Source organism: Falco peregrinus, chromosome 5 (assembly GCF_023634155.1).
Source record: "Falco peregrinus isolate bFalPer1 chromosome 5, bFalPer1.pri, whole genome shotgun sequence".
Lineage (NCBI taxonomy): Eukaryota > Metazoa > Chordata > Aves > Falconiformes > Falconidae > Falco > Falco peregrinus.
Genome location: NC_073725.1, coordinates 30,155,276 through 30,180,260, shown reverse-complemented (window position 1 = coordinate 30,180,260; position 24,985 = coordinate 30,155,276). Strand labels below are relative to the sequence as shown.

At 44.1% G+C, this 24,985-nt stretch overlaps 1 protein-coding gene across 4 annotated transcripts in view; it reads right to left on the bottom strand.

Moving 5' to 3' along the window:
• Positions 1-10,768: 10,768 nt before the first annotated feature.
• The window catches only part of EGFR (epidermal growth factor receptor), a 173,220-nt gene continuing 159,003 nt past the window's right edge, over positions 10,769-24,985 (bottom strand). For 3 of the 4 annotated variants that reach the window (XM_055803531.1, XM_055803532.1, XM_055803530.1), the window contains exons 21-28: positions 23,838-23,993; positions 22,887-22,962; positions 21,661-21,807; positions 19,208-19,305; positions 18,593-18,760; positions 18,455-18,502; positions 18,248-18,353; positions 10,769-17,259 (exon numbers count right to left, since the gene is read on the bottom strand). In XM_055803531.1, the coding sequence (XP_055659506.1) occupies positions 16,883-17,259; positions 18,248-18,353; positions 18,455-18,502; positions 18,593-18,760; positions 19,208-19,305; positions 21,661-21,807; positions 22,887-22,962; positions 23,838-23,993 (1,176 nt within the window). In that variant the 3' untranslated portion in view covers positions 10,769-16,882. The remainder of the gene's footprint in view (positions 17,260-18,247; positions 18,354-18,454; positions 18,503-18,592; positions 18,761-19,207; positions 19,306-21,660; positions 21,808-22,886; positions 22,963-23,837; positions 23,994-24,985) is intronic. The other variant, XM_055803529.1, reaches the window with a different exon arrangement.

The following is a 24,985-nucleotide window of genomic DNA, read 5'->3' as shown; positions in this document are numbered from 1 at the left end:
TTGGTTTTAAATATAAACAGATGGATGGTTTAGAAAAAATAAAAAGGAAATGCTGTGTGGTTTCTAGCTATTGGTAAATACCCAGATAAAGTGCCCTCAACAGATTAAAGAAGTAAGCTCTTAAGAACCTTATCTAGCCTAATCTCCGACTACTGAACCTTTACTTTTTCAGAATTAGCACTGATTTGATTTTTTCCTGAAATTGTTTGCTTCCTACGTGGTCTGTCTTTGCCACACGTAACTGTGTCCAGTGTGTGTTTCAGTGCATGCTGCTGACAAACGGGTGGCAGCTCTGAGGACAGAGAGTGTTCACCTACCACTTTAAGAACTGGAATAGGGGGCAAAACAGGCAAGAAGAGGCTTTAAAAAGAAAAAAAAAACCCAAACCAACCAAACCCCCCCAAAAACCCCAAAAACCCCACACTCCAAATTATAATGTAGGTGATGCAAGTTTCTGAAAGCTGATGAGACAGTAGGAAACCCAGTGCTTGTGCTAGCCTGTGTCTGATAGCAAAACGCTTAATTGCTTTGAGGAAAGAGTGAAGGCAGGGCGCTCAGCTTTGCTGTATTTTGCTCATTGTTGCACAGGGGAAAATCAGTATAACCTTTGGTACAGTACCAAACTCTGAGAAACAATAGCTCTGCGATTTTGAAACAGTGGATCAAAACTTACATGGACTCATTCAAGGACTGAAAGTTTTAGAAAGAGTACCTCTGGGGCAGGAATTGAACTTGAATATTCCCAACTATTTGTACATTATACAACTGATGTACATTAGCTCCGCTAAGATCCAGGCCAAGCCAGTGAGTTGGCCAAAACAGTCCCAGTCATGGGAAAAAGTGCTGGCAGTCTAGGAGCTCCAGTGGTCTGGCAGAGCTGTGCCAAAGGAGGGGGTGGGGTGGGTTTGTAGGAGGTAAGGAGGCGCCCTTCAGCCATGCAAGGTGACCTCAGCTGGCTTTGAACTTCCTGGTGCTGAAAGTTTCCCAGAAAGATGAGGAAACCCTTTGTATGATGGAAAGAAGCGGTGCCTACATGGCTCAAAGAAGTAAAAGATGTGAAGGTTGCCTTGTGTGAAGCTGAGACAAAAGCTTCAGGGAAAACTTTTCAGAAAGTGAACTTTGAGGTCCCTCTGTGCAGGCCTGCTTAAAGGCTTTCATCTGATCAACAGATGTACCCTTCTTCCCACAGGTAAGTTACAAAGAAGAGAGAAAAATCCCATTTATGGCAGCCTATTTGGTGGTTCAGTGTGTGTCTTGCAACCATTTCCACACCCCAACACTGAAGAGGTCCTACCTCATTTGGACAACTCTGCTTTGCTTCCAACACTGTTGGTAAACCATGCTTGAAGAAAATTTCCTGTTGTTTCCAGTTAATCACCTGCAACTTTATGGATCTAGTTTTCCACTTACACAGTTTCCCTTGACTGCCAAACTGCTGAAACTGGTAAAAATCGCATCTGGACTAGTAAATAGCCAACGCTGCTGCTTTTGGTTAATTGTCGGTGATGTCCGCTTATGATTTTGTCACTCTGTCATGGTTGTCACCACAAAAGCCCAAAAACTGAAAACATGCATGGACACCATCATGGCAAAGCCTTAAAAAAAAAAGCATTTGAAATGAACTAAGTAATATAGTCTTCAGCAGAGCTGTGTAAGACTAAAGCAGGCGCAACTGTGCCAGACAGCAAGATCTATGAGAAAGTCATAAATCATCTAGAGATTAGTTGAGAGCAGGAAGAAATGCCTCCTATGAACTCAGTATTTATTTTTAGGTGGGTTCTCAGACCTTGCTGGAGCCAATGACAGGAAACTAAACTTTATGACTGCTTTCCTAAAACAGCTTAAGAAGGTTTATGAGAAAAGAGTAAAGAAAAGTTTCCATAAATGAAGCAGGACCACAGTTTTGAAAACAGTGGGAGTCAGATGGTAAATGGTAATCCGTCTGCTAGGAGACTGACCAGGAGGCTAAGTGAATGCCTGAAAGTCTGCTTTGAAGAACTGGGTCCCAAGTGATCAGGTTATTCCAAATTCCATTGTAAAAGAGACCCGGCCACTTAGAAGTCTGTTTCTCTGAGCTTTCATAAAGGGATTCACATTATGCCATACAATATTTTTGACATCCATAGATCTAAGAGGAAATATATCTACAGAATTGTTTCATTTAAAAATGAAGATTTTACTACAGTTTCGGGTTTTGGATCATCAGCTAATGAGTTGAACTCAACTTTTCTAACATGCAGAAATGATTGATACTTTTATCAGCTTCATGGCAGCAAATTCCACTGCGGTGAGGCTTCTTGGGGGATGCGCTCTAGCTTGGGCCTCCAAGCGAGTCCCAAAGTTGCCTCCCCAGGACATAAGGATGCCCTTAAAAGTGAGAGCAGTGGGACTGGAGGACCTACCTGTGAGTAAAGGCCTGTCTGTGCCAGCCAGAGTAATGGTCCAAGCTGCCAATTTATACTCATTATGGCTTTGCTGATGCAAATGTTGCATGCTTATATTACATCAGGAACAGCTTCACTGAACTTCTGTGGGACTACTTTGCAAAGTCAATTATGTATGGAAGTCTTAGCAGACCCACCTAGAGAAATTCAGCCCAGCAGAGAGGGCTGATGTGCCATTAGTCATGTTTTAAAGACTTAAGAGGCACATAAAAGATGCATAACTTTTGGGTTGTATACACAGGTATACATATCAATGGCATTGTTAGTGCTATTTGAAGTATTTATAGAAGTGCTTTGCATTCAGTGGTGAGTTAAAAGAAAAAGGAGTCTGCTTCAGCCGACATCTTAAAGGGATGTTGAGAAACTTTACTGCTGTTTGCCCTGAGGCCCTTCCCACGATACATGCAATACTGAGACATGGAAGGTTAATTAGTGAATATTTGTAAAGGACTTTGAAGATAAAAGCTTTCTTTCTTTCCTTTTTCTTCTTTTTTTTTTTTTTAAATGCTAAATATGCTGATGATTATGAAGGTGGAATTTCTGACAGCTTCTTTGTTTTGCATGCTGCACTGAAGTGGTTTTCTATGAATCCACAGTTTGCTGCCAGATTTTCAGCGGGGAGATCTGTCTGTGTACCTGCCTGCTGCTGCCTTTGGTTATGCCATGGACCAGCACCGCCAAGAGTGCCTGCTGGTGCAGGAGGAGGCTGGGATGAAGTGCCATGTGGCATGCCACCAGCAGCCACCACTGTAGGCCAAGTGGAAGAACCTCCCTGTCTGTAACATCAAGGTCCATCAGGGTTTCTCCTTGACTTCAACAAGCAACAGAAACGCAGCCTTGCAACCCAGGGAGGGAAGCTCATTGAACAAGATCTCTGAGACTAACTCTTCTCATCTACAAAGGCAACCCACACTGACGTTCTGCTTAACATAATACTTCCTAGCCTTGCAAGGTTGAAAAAGATGTGGCAGCAGCTTTACCAGCGGTAAGGCTGACAAAACTGCCTGTCCTTGAAATTTCATAGAAAATAATTAGAGCCAAGTGCTAAACAGTCCGTGCTAGTGCATCTTACTCATTTAAACACAAGAGCTCAGCAGCAACAACAGGCTTTGAGTCTAATTCTCAGAGCTTTCTGCTGTTTCCGTAAAAAACTTCCCTTTCTCTTCATTAAACTCATTAGGTCATTCTTTATCTACCACATACGCTTTCACAGGAACTGAAGCATGGAACAAGGCAAACAGCAGCCTCCATCACACAAATCAGTACATTTTCCTATTCAGTAAAACTAGGTAATGCTATTCTGCCAGCAATCTGATGTGCCTAAATTTATTAAGCTTTCATTAAGGTAGACCACTGTAGTATGGGAAAATTTTATACCTAATAGAAGTAGGTTTATGAAATAGATTAGATTATTGGTAAAAATAAGTTTTGAGGTATTTATACATTTGACCACGTTTTATAGCTGAGACACGAAGATACCTTGAGAAGGTGCAAATAGTAACCATTGAACATCGTCTTGGCCACTGCCAGTTACTTGATGGCTTGCTGCTTTGCTTGGCTGCTCTGCCTCTCCATATGGTGAAATGTACCTTCCCTATAAAAAGCATCCAGAGCACTATGACAGAAATCTGCCGTTAGAGCAACCCAGCAGTGTTACTGAAAGAGTTGGTGCTGAGACAGAGCAATAAGCAGAGTAAGAACTTTCTAAAGGTACAAGCTCCCTGCAAAATGAAAAAACAAGGCATTTCCCCAGCAAAGAGCAAATTCGCAGCTAAGAAGCCTCTTTAGCCCAACCTGTGTTAAAATATTTATTGTAAAGTAATAAGATGTTGGAGGGAAGGCATGTATACCGCATAAATAACTCTCCATCTTGTTCTTGAAATTATATTGCAAATTATCACTACAAGTTTATTGAGCACTAATTTCTCCCCACCTTTGAGTAAGCAGCCTCTATATATTTATGCCTGCAACACAGAATGCCCCAGCAACAGGGAGTAACTCTTCTGCTTGGTGAATGGGAGTGACCTGCAAGAAGTGTTTCAAGGGTGGCTGGAGCCAGGCTTGCCCTCTAGTTTTCGTCAGCATTATTAAAATCCTGGCTTGGTGTCATCAGATGAAAGGTCTATATAGCAAAATATCTTTCCCAGTGGCCAAAAGTAGGTGCTCAAGAAAAGCCTGTGAGAAAGAAGGCATCCTGAGGTAATTCAGTTTATAATGAAGCTATTTATTCATTCCCTGATAGCCTCTGGATAATTTCCTGGTGTTTCTCTTGTGTGAGAAAGTATAAATTTAACTTATGGTCACTACATTAGTTTGAAATAGATATTGATAGAACAGCAGTCTTTCACACAATAAAGTTTTCTGAGCAAACATTCTGAACAATAACTTCAATACTCAGCAACCCAGCACTGAAGACAAAAATGTCATCTGTGATGCCATTAAAAACTCTTTGAGGTAATACCTTCTCTGTGTAAGCAGCTGTTAGGCTTGCAAAATAGGAAATTGTATCCTGCAGGAAGGATATATACATGCCTGTGTCCTCTTCTACCTGCTGAGCAAACCTCTTTGCATGGAAAGGTTAGACCAGAAGGCCATATACAGCATCTCTTGGCAGAAGGCGTGCTTGATGCAGGGGTCTTTTCCATGCAAAATCCGCGAGGTCCATTTCAAAGGGACCTAACTGAGTTGAGTACCTAAGAAACCTTCCTAAGAAACATGCAGTACACAAATCAGTCTGAAGCCTGAACTAGATCAGCTACAGAGCTAATGCTTGTGAAATTGCACTGACCGCATGAATAATTCTCCATCTTTTTCTTGAAGTTATATTGCAGAAGTTAAAGGAGCTACCATCACCTCAGCTGAAATCTTAAACACAGGCTCAAAAATTGAGTTTTATAGGTACTTCCTCCAAAATGCCTTTTCCTACAGCCCGTGCTTCTCCTCCCCACCTCCAGGCAAGACCTACAGGCATGTCTCTTGCCATGGCACTGCCCAAGAGGCCACTTGCTACATCCTCCTCCACAAAAGAAAACAAGTCCAGAAGACCATCCAAAGAGCAAATCTACCTAATCCTGTCTAAAACATCTCCAGAGAGCTCAAACCTTTGTCACAAAAAAAATAACATACGTAAAGGGGTTCAGTTAAGTAACTTGGGAAATACAATGCTCTGTGTGTGCACATGTATGTTTGGTCACTCAGCAGTGACCAGATTTGGATGCAGATTTATTTTAAAGGAAATGCCGGTTTTCCCAGGCCAGTCAAACAGCATCTGACGTGTCTTTTTCTTAGCTCATTCCTCCTCCAGGTTTTCTTTCTGTCTTGAAAAAACATGGAATTCTTCCATCCTGACAGCCCTTGTGCAATCATATCAATACCTGTTTGTTCCCTCCTCTTAGTCCATCCCACACCAGCTCAGGTTGTGTTTCTTTATCATGTTCTTTTTAAAAATCAAAATAATTACTTTTTTTTGTGACTTGTCTATAACATGCTTTCCCACCTCCCAGAGTTCTTGTGAGGCTAGATTTGTATCCCATGCCATGAAGCGGCTGGGGGCACCATGGAGGTTTCTCCAGGATTTCTTTGTATAGTCTGAATATGCCACCTCCACCCTCCCGTCTCCTTCCCCCTGCAAACCAGCCTGGTGGAACTCCTCTGAGCTGGCTCAGTTACTGGCGTTTCAACAGGCTCAGCTCTGGCTAAATAATGATTTTAAGCTTCCCGGTGAGCGTTGCCCCCCTGGGAGAAGTGACCTATTGGTCTGAACCAGCTTCTATTAAAAGGAAACATTAGAAAACCACTGCAATTAGCGCTCTGACAAGGATGCTTACAAAGATGAATTTGAGATTAGTGTTACCTCTAATAACTATTCCCTAATCACATTTTGTTTAATTACATATAGATCACTGTTTGTCCCAGGAATTGTCTGGTGCCTGCCTTTTTGTGTTGGTTTCAAGCGCCCATCAGAGGCAGCCTGACCATCAGTGATGAAGGTGCACCCTGCTGCTGTCTACCCCCTGTGGGGGAAGGACCTGGGCAGGGGTATCGGCATGGTTTTGCTTTAGTATGAAACTGGGGAGAAAGCAGCCTGACTTTCAGGAGGAGGGCAGCTGCCTGTGCTCCTGTATATGTTGTGTATTACTTACCAGTATGTGCCTCAGAGGCCACACTGTTGCCCTCTGCAAATACAAAAGAAAGCTTTTTTCCAAAGCTTTTTTCCAAAGCTTTCCAAAGATCTCAGGTTTTTGGCACACAGGCATTTCATTACTTTTGCCCACTGACTAAACTGATGTCTGATGGAAGTTAGGTTTGTTGGTTTAGCACCCAAAACCTGAGAACAATTCAGAGCCTCGCCTATGTACAAGTTTATTCCAGCATCATTATTCACAGCAAAACATAGAGCCTCCAGGTTTTTTAGGCAGATTTCCTTTGAGTTTTGAACCAATAAAACAAGTACTAGAAATAAATGTGCATTGGGAAGCCCCAGGGACCAATATACTAATTTTAAAAAGTATATGAAGGCATAATTTGCACTTGGTAAGACCATGGCTCTGCTAAAACTGCCATTCACTGAAAGTAGCCTTTTTTATTTCTGCAGTGGGATAAATTTATGCTGTGACCTCCACATATGAAACAGAAAGGCTGGATAAAGACTTCTCCCTACCAGCAGCTTAATGATCACCACAAATGAACCTAAGTCTCTTTGTGCTGACACAGCCTATTTGCAGTAAAAGTCTTCACGGCATCTTCTGCGCAATATTGCTTTTCTTGCAAGACATGAAGAAACCCAGTAACTGAGCATTAGGGAGATGGAGTGCTTTACAGTAACATGCACAAGAGCCTCTTGGGGCAGGCAGTTGTCACACTTGTTACGATGCTGTCACTTGTTCACCTGTCACCAAGGGGTCCAGTTTTGTCCTTCAAATGTATGTTGCCACATCAGATGTCAGCTCTATCGTACATGCAATTGCATTGCAAGTCTGCTGACACTAAACTGCCAAAGAGAAGGATTAATTTTCCATTGGATCAGTGCAGAGACCCTTTCCAGCAGCAGCCTGTACTTAGGTTGGATTAAATGTACCATGAACCTGTACTCCAAATGGACTGGAAAATAAATCGCCTATGCAAGCTCATTTTTTCTGCTCTGTGTGCTGGGAGACCCATTTTAAAAGCTACGTATACTGTGGACAAAGTTTCTTTTTCTTCCAAGAGAGGGCACCATTAGCTTTCCTTCTGCTGCTCTCAGAGGCAGGGTGGTTGTAGCAGCCTCCTTGGCTGGGCCCTGTGTGCCAAGCCTGGGGACAGGCACCAGAAAGCACCAGCTTGGTTTCCTTTTGGAAATCTCAGATAGCTGGCATGCTTTCTACGATTGTCCCGCACAGGTCTGGCCCAAGGGAGAGCCCTGTGCCTGGAGGACCTTGCCACCATGCTGTGCCGGAGCTGCATCCCATGTACATTAATGCCCAGCCCAGCCTGGTGTGCCCTAGCAGGGCCTGGGCTCCAGTCAGCGGCACAGGTCACGCTTTGCTGTGTTTCTTCTGCACGAGCACTGAACTCACATGCAGGTCCTCTCCTTTTGATGAGTTAAGAGACTCCAAGAGCTGGATGGAAACCTGTACAACCAGCTGTGACGCTTATTAGCTGTACTTTGGTTTGTTAAATGCATGCCAGTACAAATACTGCTAAATAAAAGCTGTCTGTGAGACAAGAATAACCATCTCTTGTATCATCATTGTTCCTATCTGAAAGCAACAGTGTCCAGTGAGGTCTAATGCAATCTGTAAATCTGTGACCCCAAAAAAATGAAAGGGGGGGAAAAAAGTGTAAACAGCCCATATGATACTGGATAAAGATGACAGTTAGTGCGCTATTTCTGAGCTAGCTCGGTTTCACAGGGCTGTAACTCACTGAAGGCAGCAGTCTCTGGAGTTAACACATGTATTAAATAACATTCCTCCTGCTCTTTTTAGAAAGAAAACAGGCCTTAAAGTAAAAGCTTTCTACAACATGAGCTCTGGTGTTGAAGTTCACACAGATGGTGCTTACTAGAGAAATTTCAATTCCCAACAATTTCAAGCACCACCTGATCTGTAATTCCAGCTTCTCCCTCAAATAAACAGCAACAATAAGCCAGAGACTGGGGACTTACTCTCCCATAGATACTTACAGGTGGGCTCCAAGCAGGCTGCCTCATCCTGTGGGCTGGGATGTGGGGAGCAAGCCCACCCCTCTGAGCAGGGCATGTCCCTGGGTGCCTGCCCTGCAGCAGCACCATTCCTGGGGTCTGCCATGGGTGTGACCCAGATGGGTGCTGACATAGGAGCTAAGTCTGTCCCTACCAGCAAAAATGCAGCTTTAAGGACTCTGAGTCATCTCTGCAATTCCCAACACCTGCCTTTGGTAAATGCAAGGTCCCTCTCTCTTGATACAAATACCCCTTGCCAAATACTGCTGCAGTGTTGCCCCAGCCAGCAGCCTTAGGGGGGGAATGAGCAAGGTTATCTCTAACCAGCTACTGCTGAAGCACAACTGCCCTGAAGAGCAATGATGAAGCTGTTCACTGTTGTAGTAGGCATGTAGGCCTGTCCTAGGTACCGTGGCAGGTGGCCCCACTATGCTGGGGGCCTCCTCAGAACACTCTTGTTCTTTTATTGGCAGCCCTGTAAATTTTGTACGTGATCTGATGTAATTATTGCATGTTCAGATCAGTTTCCTGGAGGCTGGCTCTTTGTTGCTTTCCTGGGTCGAGCTCAGGAGCGCTGAAGGATGATGCTCACTTAGTGCTGCTGCTGATAATGACAGAGCATGTGGGAGACACTTGTATTCCTCTCCTATCTTTAAATAGCAATTTTCTTTATCTTATCTTAAACTAACATATCCTGTGCAGGCAGACAGGGGGTTAAACTGCAGCTGTGTTTCTTTGACTGTACTCTCTTCTGCAGCCTTTGTAGCTTTTTGTATTTATTTGAAGTTGGCCGCAGTGAGCTTGGTGGAATTTCTGAATGCTTGTCCTTCCCAAATACCTGCGCTTTTCTATACCGACACCATTCTTCATTTTAAGTTCCTCTCTTTTGGTGCCTTGACACTGGGATTTAGCCCCATCGGTGTCCCTGTACCAGCGTCTCTCTGGAGTAAGCATGGGGGCATTGCTCTGCCTCTGTTATCCTATCTGTGAAATACAGAGACCAGCACTTTCCTGCCTGATAAAGACTTTTGAATCTGTAAGTCATTTTCTGATCTTCACAGAGGAGGAATGTACAACGTATTTCAGTTTCCTTCTTGATATTAATACTACTTATTTTTCTTCATAATATCAATGCTAATATAGAATCTTCCCAAGCCAGCTGATCACTAAAGGAGGGTGGGGAAATCACGTGCCAAAAGAGCAAAGATTTATTTAATTAGTTTTATTAAAATAAAAATATCATGCATTAATACGCATTAGACATTTCTGAGAACCAGTAATATGAAGATTAAGACTACGTCATTTCTGCATAAAATAGGTTGAGCTGGTAGAACATGCAGCCTATGTATTGGAAGGGACTGGATGGAAAGATGAAAATGAAAAAGGTGCTGTAGTGGCTTTTTTTTTTTTTCTGTGTACAAAGTTCATCTATAAAGACAAAAATGATTTTATTTACTAATTGTGATGCTGGGGACTTATCCAGGCTGAATGTATCCTGACAGTTCCAGCTCCTGTCTTCTTTACTGTCTTGCCAACCCAGTGTATTTTGCTCTGTTATGCTGAGGACCCTGTAATTCCTTTAATCTGTCTGCTACACGTTCCACCAGTTGGATAATTAAACAACAATACTCAGGGGACACAGGGCTTCATTTGACTGGCTTTGCTAACAGAATTTATCTTTCTGCCTAGTGTAGTACAACAATTTAAGTCACCAGTGTGACTCTGGTTGAGACTTTGCCTTTCCTTCCATGGGAGTCCTGCCTTGCTGGTGCACACCCCATAGCTACGCAATTCGGAACCGACCAGCAGTATGGCTTCACACGCCGCCTGTCACGCTGATGAGGGATTGCTTTGACTCTGCTTCTGCTATTACGGTAAAAGTGAAGTGAGAACCTGCCATGCAATTGGAAAGAGCAGCTTTTATTAGCGCCCTGATAAAGCAGCACCTGGGCTTTCATATTGCACTTCCAATGGTCACAAGCGTTAGCTGTATTTTTGCTCACATTATGAAACTCCAGCACTGTGCATGGAGAGAGCCAAAGGGTCTTGGAGAGAGGAAAAGGTCCTGTTATTAGCTTCACTAAGCCCTGGATAAATCCCCAATGTGACAACTTTTACCAGGAAAAAAAAATTAATATCTAAGTACATCAATAAAAAGCTCTTAATGTGAGTTCTTCTCTGGCTACAAACCCTACAAGCTAGCCACTGATTTTTCTTCCTCCCAAATACAACAGTATATTACAATAAAAGTTCTCCAAAATTAAAAACAATTAAAAAGAATAATATACACCTCATTTTTATCGCTCAATATACAAACAATCTTTGATCAACAGTATAAAAGTCAAGAGTTTCTTATTGTACAAATAGTGCTTTCATAGTTGAGTAACTTTACAATGCTGCAAGGGTACCGCCTGTATCTACGGGAATATTGCTTGACAGTTTATTAAAACCAGGACATTATACCTTATACTCAGTTGATTGCATCAATACAAAGCAGCCTAAAACGGGCAATGGATCCATAGGATCTCTGATTATTGCGAGGGATTTTTCAAAAATCACTCAACATTAGCCTTGCTTTATACTCTCAGTGTAATCAAGTTAAACACCCCATTAGTTTCAAGGTGAATGATGTTAGCAATGTAGGTTTAAAAAAGCAACCTAGGTATGTAAGCCAAGCCTCCTACCATTGTAGACAACTACTTTACTTATTCCCTTTCACAAAATATGAGGATAGCATCGATGGTGGTTGCTAATGCACACTCTCCAGCTAGCTTGCGAGAGGTAAAGAGAAGGGTCTGGATAAATTCCAGTGGGACTGGAAACGATGTACCGTATCAGCTACATAGGAACACCACCTTCCATGGTTCAGTTGTTATTGGGGGGTTGATTTCTGGTTTTCACCTTACTAAGCAGAGAAATCCATTACTTCAAGGTGAGAAGCACAGAGAGACCACAGTGGCCGCAGTGTTGTGCCTCCAGACAGCACCACCTGCACCGCGTAAGAGGGTGAGAGCAAGGCTGGTGGAGCACCAGCCCTGAATCTTGGCCGAAGGCATTTTGCCTTTGAAGAAAACCCTTCTTTTTGGGTGCTACTGTGGTTTCACTTGACCGCTAGCTGCGGTACAGCCTGCTGTTGCCACACTCTTCTCTCCCCATATAAGAAGGAGGGGTGGCATGAAGTACCTCTGACTACCTGCAGCCCGCAGCCCACGCGGCCACGGTAATGCAGGTGAGCTGCCACGACACACGGCCTCACACGGCAGCGGGATGCATGGCAGACAGCAAAGCCTACCCGGGAAGCGCTGTGATTCCAACTCCCCCGCATAATTAAAGTAATACATAACCGACAGTGTTATCGATTTAAAGTCTCACTGCCTGCCTACACACTTCCTCACATAAAAAGCAGTTATCTCATCATGTCTCATCTTCACATAATTGTATTTTTTCCTGATACTGACCTAAAACATCGTGTATTTATTTCTTTTTTTTTTTCCTTGACTGTGTCCCTGTTTAGCTATTGCGTTGAGTAGAAAGTGAATCCAAATTGAGTAGAGGTTCTAGGTCTGGCCCTGAAGCGATACCTGGTCTTGATATTTGGTTTGGTTTTCTACAGACAGGCCTCACCCTCCTGTCAGCCCTCTTGACTCCATGGAGGTCTGGCCCAGCCACAATCTGGAGTGGAGAGGTTTAGCTTTTCCCTGGAATGAGAGGCTGTGGAAGTGGTGGCCAATACCCTAATTCCTTTAAAGCAAGAAAACAAGTCGTTACATCTTTGGTCCTAATGCAGCCCATTTGACAAGCTACTTGAAGGTGTCGCATTTTTCTTTTGTATAAACATTTTTTTTCTATTTTTTTTTTTATTATATTATTTAAAAAAGGCTCCTTAAAAGTTGTATCTCCGAACAAAGAAATAACACTTACAAAAAGAAAGCTAGAAAATGGGATCCCGATATAAAAATTTGAACCAGTGGTGATAAAACATTACAAAGTGTAATTCTTGCCAAGTGTATACACAGAGCTGGACATTTCAGGAGTATATGGTTGCCATCACGGAGGAGGACACAGGTACATTTTCACACTTTGTCCTGATTCAGCTGTTTTCTCACAGAGAAATGCAGGGGGATGCAAAAGCCAGAGTACCGTAACTGCATCTGGAGAGGCGGTGGCTGTACTAACAGAAGATGTTGAACTCTGAATGTGAAAAATGGGTGCTTGTCTGGAAATGCAAAGGGTCTCCTTGGTACCCTGGAGCAGTCCAGACAGACCAGGACACCCCAGGCACCTGGTGATGGGACGTCTTTAAGCTGTTTGGGTCTGTGTGACATTGTTGTAGCCCTAACTGCCTCTCCCAGGGAAGAGATTCACCGCATAGTATGAGTGCTGCGTACATCAATTTTCACACAAGCAATCTCTGCAAGAGGGCTTCCCTTCAAGCTGGTAGCGGGGATGGGAGTGACGTGTCTATCCCCACCCATACCTGCAGGAACGGTCAATGGCCTCAGTGATATCCCTGGGGAAATTTGGCAGCTGTCTCTGGTATGGATTGCCTGGCTGCACCCCTTCTCCGGCATTACTCTCCCTACACAAGCCCCTTCCTTTCAAATAAAGCATGGGACCGTAATGCTGGGGCTTCACGTGCCCATCCACAGCGACGCTGGTGGGACAGGTCAGCACACTGAGGTGTTCCAGAAACCACCATCTAGTTCTAACTGCTCTCTTAAGAAAACTCGCTGCCTAGTTGCCCGCCAGCTGGAAACAAAAGCAAGCCCCCGACAAGAGCAATTGCAACACAAAGGGAACTTCCTAAGCCAAGAAGAAAACAACCCAAGGCCCAAATGAAGTCAAGTGTGCTGACACTGTACGCAGATCACTGGAACACATCAAAGGAAGATGAAGACTCTTGACTTAACTTACATTTTCATATATTTAGCAGTTATTAAAAGTCTTAAATTACTATTGCAAAAGCAGTTCCATATTAAGTGGTGCTTTATGGTTAAGAGACGCTACGCACTAACTTGTGAGTGGTTTTATTTTGCCTTTCATGAGAAATACAGTAAAAAGGGACATGAATTTTTTTCTGTTGGTAAGACTGTTGGCTTTTAAAAGTGGCTGTGGCCTGCTATATTTCCCTATTGAGCTGCATTTTAAAAATCAGCATTTTCTACCCACACGTCCTGAGGGACAACAGCAGAACTTTCAAGTTATTTCTGGAGGCTGAATTATGCTGCCCGACAGTGTTTGCCTTTGTGAGTACCTGGATCTGCAGGGAGCTCCTTGCTGTTAAAAGGTCAGTGAGCTGCAGTGGGAAAACCAGACCATTTCAGCGGCTTATTGATTATTATTATTTTCATCTCAGTGGAAATCATTTGGTACATCGCTGATGTCTGTTCCTCTCTGAGCATCATCTTGCATAGTGCGGTCCCATCCGCTCCCAGTGGTGCTGGATCTGGCCCTGCAGGCACTCGCCCACAGACTACAACCTGCTGCCCAGTTTTTATTTTTGGCTGGCTTTTTGAATTGTTACTGAGCTGCCAATTTACAGATTATGGCTTACAGGATACCTGCTTACCGGAACTACTTTACAATATAACTGATCCCACCAATCTGGAATCAGTACGTTTGTATCGGGACTTTGTGGTCCTATATCCTCTTCCCTACTCTTCTCATCAAAAACAATACATTCAAAAAGCAATGCTCTTTCAGACTTACATGGCTTAATTTTTAGATGAGTCTCCTTGTTTCTTGCAGTGAGTTGCTACTGAATCCCTCCTAAATTGTTTTAAAAGGGCAAGCATATTAACCTCTATGAAATAATTTTCATGCTACATAATGCTGGTGATACATATTGCTATCTCTTAGTGGCTTGGTTTAGTTAACAGGTTTAAACAAAACATCAATAAACTCCTTTGTGCAATAGTGTCTGAAAGATTCGGCAGGAGAACATTTACTATGTGATTGTCTAGTGTTCGGCTTGCAGACATAACAGATTTAGCAGATCGAAAATTATCTGCGATTTAAGATCTTTTTTGGGGGGTTATGTACATTCCTCCTGGGGCAGTGGGTGGAGAAAAGCAGCACTGCCTGTGCTCACATGTTGCACGCTTGTGAGAGCAGCACAACACATCTGCTCTCAGGAACGCAAGGAGCAACCTGCCACTAACTGGACGTGGGAACTGGATTTTGGTTAGGGTTTTAAATACAAGCTAGTAACAATCAAAGTCAAACATTGCATCCTCCATACTGTTGTGCCTGGTACTCAGCCACAGTGACACGTATGTCCCAAATCTTTGGATTTTGACCCAATATACTGCTTTACCCTAGACTGCAGTGTGGCTGGTAAGTTACTGCACACACACAAGCTGCTAATGCATTTTACACTGTGTTACTTAGAGAAGGGGTCATTTCACATGACCATTCTTCTCCGTCTTGCCTCAATAAATCTGTAAAAACAATGTTCTGAGGATTTGCTGCTTGCTGCTGGACTCCAGATGCAATCCTTAAACTGAAACACATACTGATGTATGCAAAACATGGTGGTGGCAGAAATCTGACTATTTCTTGCTACTTATTATAGACTACCTAACCTCTGCGACTCAGCTGCTTATGCCATCCCTCAAGCAAGTTGTCCACGTTCAGCTAGCTAAAGGCCTTTGCACCAAAATCACCAAACATGCATTTGCCTTCTGATCTGGTGGTTTGATTAAAACAGCCCTGCCAAGCTGCTGCTGGGCTGCATCTAAATCACTGACTAAATTTACATTTTAGGCACTTTACCCCTTCTACATTTGTAAGAAATATTAATGATGGAATAATCTGAAGTTCTGGATCATGGGTCCCTGGTAAAGAGTAGCTGCTTTTGCTGCTGTGATTGATTTATACTATCAGGCTAAAAATCTCAGCCTTCCTCGCCTGCCTGTTCCACACTGATAGGAGAAGACAACGCCGGGTATTTTAAAGAAGCAGTAGGCAGCCCTGTGTTTCAGAAGAGGGAGATGATCTTTTCCATCGCTCCAGATTATTCTCCCTTTCCTCAGTTCACTCTTACTGCCCCTCCTGCATTGCCAGGATCTGTAACCCCAAAGGGACAGGCAGCCAGCCCTAGTGTGGTACAGCAACTGGCAGCCAGTAAAGCACAACAACTGATAAACCCCTTTTCTTTGCCACATCTATATGGGAAAACGGTTTCTGCTCTGAGCCCCTTCCAGAAGGGAAATAAAACTGCTTGGCTAGAGCTACCTGTGTTTCTTGCCCTAGTCAAATTTAATTTAGTATAGTTCTTCCAGTCTGTCTCATGAACGCTCCAATTTGCCACCATTTGCATTTCCTTGACATTTAATTAAAGTCTGTTAAATGTTATTTGACACTTCATTTTTCAGTTATGGCAACATCTTTAACAGTTTTGCTGAAGAAGAAAGGCATTTTGACAACTTGACAGCTGCATAAGGGATCAGCAAAAAAAGATGTCTTGTGTTTGACCATCAGAAAACAGAGTAATGAGCACTTTAGAACCATGTACAGATGATGCTGAGGTGTGTTCCTCCTGTCAGTTTTTAGCAGTAGTGGTCAGTAGGTGATGCATTGTGCCATTCCTTGTGTTAGTTTTCCCCGGAGCGATCCACTCCATACCGCCCTGGGCAGAATCTCCCATCCATCCCCCAGATGCACTGCTCTTCACACCAAGAGGCAGTATGTAGAGCCAAATCGTAAAAATCCGGTGGTTTGGAGTAACCGTTTCAATTCCCGGAGTTCTGGAAAACTATTTAGTAACATTTTTATTTTTTTTTCCTGCTGGTGATCTTGAGCACCACATAGCAGACCAGCAGTACAAGCATCTGATCTCTTAAAAGATCCAAAAATTCTGTTAGAAACATTTATAAAAATACAGAATGTAGAAAGGAATTTGACTGTACAATGTGTACAGCTCACAAGTTCATCCCAGAGTGGCTTCTTACCATGCTACCATTTGAAAACGAAAGGAATGCATCCGTATTTCTTCTGTCCAGCCAGATCCCGCTCCATCCCAACATGCATCCCAGTGCAGGCTATGGGCCTCAGTTATTATGTGGAAATGGGCGAGAAAAGATGCAAACTACCATCAGATAGGCTTCACAGTTTCAGCCTCCCTGCTGAAAAGGAAACGTGTGCTTATTGATGCATTGTGGTTGCCGTTCATTCTGGGCAAGGGTCCATTCTTGCAGCAGCCAGGTAGTTCACCCAGAGTCTGGCTTGCCTTGCTGCAAGAAGAAATTCTCTATGGTCATGCCGAGGCTTCAATGTATTCACTTTTTGGTGCTGCTACCCTTAAGTACTCTGGGTTTTCTGCTGCGGGAACTTTCAAGAGACCATTGGGTTTGGTTTCCTTTGGTAAGAAGTCCTGCTGGTAGTCAGGATTGTCCAGATTTATTTGGTGGTTGCCTGCCTGGATCCAGTAAGGAGAGCTCTCGAAGACCGTCTTGGCCAGTGGAGACTGGTTGGTGTTGAGATACTCCGGGTTGTCCACAGCTGTGCTGTGTGAATTCTGGTAGCTGGAGTCCGTGGGGACCTTTGAGTTTGCTGTGAGAGCGAAGTTGTTGTAGATTGGATTCTGGACTGCCGAGGCAGATGCTTTCTTGGGTGCCAACTGGTTTACGTACTCTAGAATAAAAAGAAAATAAAAATAAGGAATGAAAACAAAGAGATATAAGTAATGCAGCCACCTGCATCACTTGAGATGTAGTTTCAACCCAGCTGCCACTTCTCTTCACACAGCATCTCAATGAGCTTCCCAGTGCAGAAGAGAGCCGACGGCAGGGACTGCCATGCTGTGGCACCAAACATGCTGCCCTCCAGCTGACCTTCAGTAATTCAGTTTGTAAAGCAGCAGAAAGATGGCTTGAACCACGAGACAGCAAGATAGCTACTACTGATTTTAGTGACGTGTGGGTGGCTATGTCCCAGATACTGTTCTGAAACTGCAGTCTGGGAGCTTAGCTGCCAGAAAATGTTTCCCTAGAAAAATATTTAGAGAGGAGGAAAATGCTTAGAAAATACAGGACTGGCAGTAACAAGAGACTCCATGTTTCACTTCAGTGCCACTCCTTGCAGGGTCTTTCACCCTTTTTAGCTGTGGTGTATTTTTGGAAAGGTTAGATGGGATTTTTTGAGGGCACAAAGCACCATGACCACATAACCCAGCACCATCTCCCTTGGTGCTTGCTGGCTCGCTCACCAACCGCCTACACTGTACGTCCACGTGAAACTATGAACTGCCTTCTGTGTATCAACATCTGAAAGCAGTGAAACTGCCAGAAAGCTGTTTATATTGCTCAAATGGTTTAAGGGGTGAAACGTGGGTTTTAGAGGATATTCTCCCCAGTAGAAAGCATGCAAACTCCCGGCCAGATGGCACACGTGGCAAACATGAGGAACATGGCCTATGAAGGAACCAAAAAGAGAAACAGCCAGATAAAGTGTAGGGAAAGGATATGTGCACACATTTCCACTCCCATTTACCGAGAAAAAAAGGTAGGAAGCATTTGGATTCACTTCCTTTCTACAGAAAAAGAAGGACAATGATTATATTCACGACCAAATGGCTTGTGAATGACTGCTCGTGTGACGGAGACATGAGAGCCATACTCACCCGGGGCTGGCAGGAAGCTGTCATCTAGGCTGTCCTCCAGGAAAGCGCCCGTTGGGTCTGAGCTATACCTCTGGACGAAGCTGTCTTCCCTCACAGGGTGCCCCTGCTATGTTGGAAGTAGAGAAAACCAGTATTAGGGGGACTGTTTTGTAGAAGTTGATCCACACAGAAAGAGTTGCTCCTTTTTTAAAGGTCATCCCCACTTACCCCATTCCTGTCAATGCAGGTTGTAGCAGAGTTGTTGCTAGTAGCACTCTGAGAGAGAGAAAGAAAACACAGACATCGTGAGAGGCAGTTCACTCTTAAAACTGCTTGTCATGTTTCCACAGAGGAAAAGTTTCATACCAATGAACTCAAGAGAGGAGTGCGGGATGTTGAAGGGCTGTTGAAGAAGCCCTGGTGTGGCACGAGATACTCATCCGCATCCACTATATCTTCCATGTCCTCCTCCTCCATCAGGGTGCGATAAAATTTGGAGTCCGTAGGGCTGGGCAGGTGCATCCTGTCATCTCCCTGTGGGACAAACGGGCGTGAGGGAGGTCTCGCAGGCTGCCTTCGGGCCCTCACTATCCCCTCCTCTGGGAGACAGAGTGATTTAGCCAGAGGCCCAAGATACAAAATCTTGATCTGTGTGTTTAACCAAATTTACCTAGAGTTTAGGGGAATTTGGGTGTGCAATCTCTGCCCATGCTGCTGTAAAAGAGCTGCATTCTTAAAAGGATCAGACTGTTCTCTCAGGACTGCACTATGGACTGTTACTGGCCTGAGGCTGGGACCAGGACTAAGAAAATAGTGACTGCTCTTGGAATTCTCTTTGTGATTCTAGCTGAAAGAACCTGGCCAGCAAGGATAAACTGGGCCTTAAATTATCCTTATTATATGCTTTCACATGCACTAATCATCATTTTGGGTCTCGTATTAAACGCCCGCCAGACACCTTCCTGCCGTTGGGCTTAGTACCTGTATAACGAGGTAGCGTGGGGGGTCCCGGGCCATTTTGGAGAACTCTGCTATCAGTTCACGAAACTTGGGACGGCTGTCTGCATCAATCATCCAGCCTGGAGGGACAACAGGGAAAGCAATGCACAAATGAAGTTGTCTCGGTGATCAAACACAGAGCTTAAAATAAAATGTAACAGCGAAAAGAGCAGTGCCACGCACGGAACAAAGAAAGGAGGTCCCCGTAAGGGACCATCACAAAGAGTTTGTTCACCAGCCACTGGTGCATTCAAAATACACATCATGGCAGTTTTGGGAAGAGCGAAGGAGGTGATAAACCCCCATGCTGGCAAACCTCCAGGATGCACCTGTCTCCGCTCCTGCTGGCTATCTCTGTATGGGCAGGCAGGTCCCACCTGAGGGATAACAACACACCATGCCTGAGGAGAGCAAACGGGTGGCCAGCCTGGACTGGTCCAAACTGGCCTGCTCTAAAAAAGCTCCTGAAGGAAGGAACACAAGCTAACTTCAGCGGGTGCCTGCAGAGGTGCGGTGATGTGACTGTCTAGTCGACGAGCTGCTTTGTGGAATCCTGGGAAGCCTAAAGCAGCAGCTACCCTCTGTACCAGATGTCTTCTAAAATTCAAAACATCCTTGCTGGGGACATTTTGAAGCATTATATCTAAGCTGTATTTAATTAGTAACCAGACTGTAACAAAAACAAGTCCTACAGCCTAGTGCGGATCAATGCTGGATGAGATCTTGAATATAGATACTGGTGGTTTGTTTTATTGCTTAGGAAACCCACGCTTTCTGTTATCAACTAATGGATGAGCTGATGTAGAGACTCTTGCATTTAAAATTAAAAGTAATAAAGGTCAAGCTTGCTGTGTCTAGAGGAACTCATAAAACCCAGCCTATCCATAGTAATGGAAGCAATAATATGCCATCTGAAATCTGCATTAGACAAAATCTCATCATTCCCAGTGACTTTTTGCCATGCTAGAAACAGGATACCTTGCTAATTCAAGAAGAAATCCTTCTTGCTTTTAGACAGAGTGGAGCATTTTGGAGTTTGCTGCTGTTGCAGAAGTAGCATCTACTATTTCTGAATTTATCTCTGAGTGGGAATCCCAAATTCTTTTAGACAAAACGGTGCAGCTTCAACAAGGTCTGTACCACAGCCTGCAGACATGGGGTGCTCGGAGCAGTGAGTGCAGCTGAGTCCTGCAGCAGAAGGAAGGCTCAAACCCCAGATCCTCACGCTCCTGCATTTAAATTCAGCATAACGGTATGAAAGGGGATAGGGATGCTCTGCTGGCTGTGTTTTACAAGCAGCAGGTACGTGATTAGGTGCCTGGAAAAATGCCTTCTTTCTGCATCTGGGCTGGCCCTAGGGAAAGGCAGGGGGTTGAGGTGTCAGTAGGGTTCAGCATCTCTGAGGTTTAGTTTTTAGGACATTGCTTTTGGGTCTGGGCACCACCCAGGCTCGGTGCACACATCTGGATCTGGTTCCTGCTTGCCCTGCGGAGCACAGGATCAGGCTCAGCCTGTGTGGAGCCTGTCCCAACAAAGCAACATGTGGGTGCTCTGGGATTCCCCACAAGTGCTGCACTCCAGGGTATCCATGATGGCATGGCTCCTGTTTCACCAACAGGTACACGTTCCTCCGGTGACAAGGTCTTAAATGCCACCTAGTGGGCTGCTTATCAGCATCCTCACAGTGGCGAGCAGGGATGTGGCGATTGTGGTCTAGAGATGTGTGGGAAGCCAGGCAATAATCTGACATTTTAGCAGCTGATAGAAAAGGGGCGTGGGTTTCAGAAGCCATTTGACATGCCCTAAAAATGGCTGAAAAGTGCTCCAGAGACCCTCAGCTCTTGTGCGACTTCACTGCAACAGCTGTGTGCCCAAAAGGGGCCATCAAAAATGAGGAAGAAATCGGATGAGGAACTCCGGATCCTCACGTGCATCTGCCGTTATGGTGCTGCCTGTGCTCCTGGCACCCCTTTAGTTAAAGGAGGACACAATCCACATGCATGACTGTAGGGGGAAGCATACTGACATAAGGGGGAGCCTGGAGGAGAAGGCAGTGTTAATTTTATTTTCTAGACATACAAAACCAGAGTATCAAGTAAAGTGGGTGGTGTTATGCTAATTTATACTGCCTAACAATATCAGCTTAAAATAATTGACAATATCAGTCAGTGGTGTCGTCCTGGTTTTGGCTTGACAGGTGTGTGTGGTGAAAAAAACCCATTGGTTGGCTGAATTAGTGACTAATGAAACCATATCCCATGCTTCTAGCTACAGCTCCAGGTGCAGGAACGCACTCTGGTGTCACAACTCCTTCCACATAACCCTGTTGCTGTGCCATCACCAAGGGCACGGCATGAACAAATGTGACACGATGAAGGCAATTCTGCTACTTACTCGACTTCAGGGAGCACCCACAACCCCAAATGTGAACTTACATTTGACCATGATCATGTAGACGTCGATGGTGCAGATTGGGGGCTGGGGCAAACGCTCGCCCTTCTCCAAGACAGAGGAGATCTCGCTGGCAGGGATCCCATCGTACGGCTTGGACCCAAATGTCATCAGCTCCCAAACTGTCACACCTGGAGGGTGGGAGGAGAAGACCATGAGGGACGCTTTACCAGCAGCTGGGTGCTTGCTTTTCCTTAAGGTTTTAGGGCTTGCTTTTATTTAAAAAAGAATAATAATAATAATAAAAATCTCAGCTAGTATCTCAGTGTTGAACATCACACAAACTTCCCAGCCCCACAGAAAGCAAATGCAGGGTACCGTCTCCGTCTCCAAGCAAGTGGTTTGAAAAATGGAAGTTGTCTTTTTTTTGTTTGAAAACAATCTCTTTGGAGACGAGCAAAAGCAGTTTTTGAAAGATGTGTAAACCAGCTGCCTTAGTGTCATTTGCTGACATACCATGCACTCTTGTGATGTAGCTGTTGTGATTGTCTGGTAGCTTAGGATACAAAACAAGATTTTGGATGCCAAGATACATAAATGGATTAAGAGGACCAGAGGCTGTACTTTTTCTAAAAGGACACAGGATCTGACCATCTGCATTAAATATTTTCCAGAAATGTGAGAGCCCATAGAGTGGAAATTTTGGAATCAGTTGCTTTGAAAAGTTTCCTTTCTGCTCCTCTTTTCTTTCAAGCTGATTAATGAACTATACCAAATATAAAATGCATTCTTTAAGGAGGTTATCACTTTGCTCCCCTTTTAGCATTGTCCTCTCAATATCAGGACAGCACAAGCATTTTTGGCCACAGCAGAGTTACACTAATTGACACTGACTGCCAGCGTGGCCAATGGTTTTAAGTCCTCCCTCTAGTTATGTGGCTTTCTTGTCAGCCCAGCTACATTTCACGTGAAGCTGCGGAAGAAAAGCATCAGCAGAAGTTCAGCAAATGGAGCAGAGTCTCCTACCGGCAGCCCCTTTCGGGGGAGGGCTCATCTTCTGAAAGCGTATTCTGCAAAACAACTTGCACCTCACTAACATGCAGTTTAATGGGAATTTTAGTTTGTTGAATAGGTGATTCTGGCTCATTGCTAGTGTTTAATCTCTCAGTCTTCTCATAATAGTAAGAAAAATAGTCACTGCGTAGAGCCACTAGGAAGTCCTGAAATTTTGCAACTCATTTGCAATACTTGGAACTGGTTTTAGACTCACCATAACTCCAGACATCACTCTGATGGGTGTAAATCCGGTGTAAAATTGACTCCAATGCCATCCACTTAATAGGAACCTAGGAAAATTCACAAATAAGCCTTAATAGGCTGATGCAAAATTTATTAGTGGTATTTACCACCAGGTGGTGTATAAACCAATAGTTCGTTGCAGAAGGGGAAAAAAACCCCACAACCCAACCAACAAGCAACACAACCACCTGAGTGGCAGAGCAGGCAATTTTTGAGTGCCTTATTATTATTTTCATTTATTATGTTGAAGCTGAGAACTTGCAAAATATTAGGCGTAATTGAAATATCTCCTACAAATTAGTTTTACAATATTTTTAACCATCAAATTACTATTTCTTAACCTTCTCCCACAACAGGACACAAATCCAGTCTCAGGCTATATGACAAAGACTGATCTGCACTCATATGGTTCCCATTTATGGTCTCCACAATATTTGCAAGCAGCTTCCCTTTTATTTCTCAGCAGGACACATTCCCTCCATCAGCACGCAGTGCAACACGAAGGCGTGTTGAACCAAGCCTGACAGGTCTTTCTTCTGCTATAAATATACAGCATTCCCTTTCTCTTCATAAGCTGCACAGTATTATTGGTGTTGGCGACACCGATGAATTCAGCCATGATTTTTTTTTTTTTTTAAATATGCTTTTTAAATAACGTTGCTTTTTCCCAGACATTCTGGGTGGGAATTTCAAAAGCATTCCCTGCTTTGCTACCTCCGCTCCCGCTGCAGTCCCACTGGTCTGACGCTGCTTTCAGCTGATTTCAGAGGACTTCCACCAGCTTCAAAGGCAGCACGCTGAGATGGCAGCTGAGTGCTTTGAAAAATCCACTCTCTATTTTTTTTTAACCCTGTGCTTAAGGCTCACGCGCAAGCACAGACACTGACAAACACGCGGCAGTTCACTCCCTGATGCGCTTTACCTTGCCTCCCTCAGCGTGATACTCCTTCTCGTCAGCACCCAGCAGCTTTGCCAGCCCAAAGTCCGTGATCTTCACATGCTGAGGAGTCTTAACGAGGACGTTCCTGGCAGCAAGGTCACGGTGTACCAGCCGACGCTCCTCCAAATAGTTCATGCCCTGCAATAACAACAGGCTGCTGGGCTTGGAGGTGCCAGTGAGTTACCAGACTTCAGCTGCTCTGCGGTAACTGTACGCACACCACCATAACCATGGGGTAACCCGTCCCACCTTCAGAAAAAGGTTGGCTCTTTCGATTTATGTGATGCTTATTGCAGGTAGAGCACATGAGCGTGTGCAGTTACACGGAGAAGTAAAAATTACCCTCCAGGAACCTTTCTGTGGGTCCATGTGCTGGTAGGGTGATGAAGATAAAATACAGAAGCAGTTAGATATAGCAGGGGCTGCGGTTCCTTTGGGATTTATTTCAAGAAATACAAAATCAGGATAGGGCTTTCAAATAAGGTGGCAAACTCTCCTTTCAGCTGCACTTTTGGAAGTCCAGTGACTGCAGGAGAGCACAGTACAGAGCTTACCACCTTCCGTATGCACGCAGGCCAAGCCTACAGAGCATATTTAGACCTCAATCATTCAAGGTTACCAATACTGCGTCTTAATACAGCCTGCTCTGCCTTCTCCCTGCTAACAATGAGGTAGGCAACCCACTGCAAAGGTGAAGGAAAAGAAAAAAGAAAAAAGATTCATTCCATGGCTGAGCTCAGAGTTGCATCTATTTTCAAGTTCTCTTTGAAAAGACAAGTTCTTCCAGTTTCACTGCCTCCCATGATGAGATTGGGTTCGCCATAGCATACGTGCTTTTTTTGCTCCAACTGCCTCTCACAGAAGAATACAACTAATTGTGCTGGTTTGACTTCTTAAGCATAAATCTAACAGCTGTGTTTCTGACCACAGAGGTTACTCTCCCCTTTCCCTCAACACCAGTCTCTTGGTGTATGGAATCAAAATGTTCACAATTTCTACGTTTCCTGCAAGATCTTCTCTAAAAAACATAATTATCCCCAGTCCACAGGTTTCAGCTGGTGATAGCTCATGTGCTTGTACTTTTATGAAGACAGAATTAATAAAAAAGTACTTATAACCTACAAAGTTCC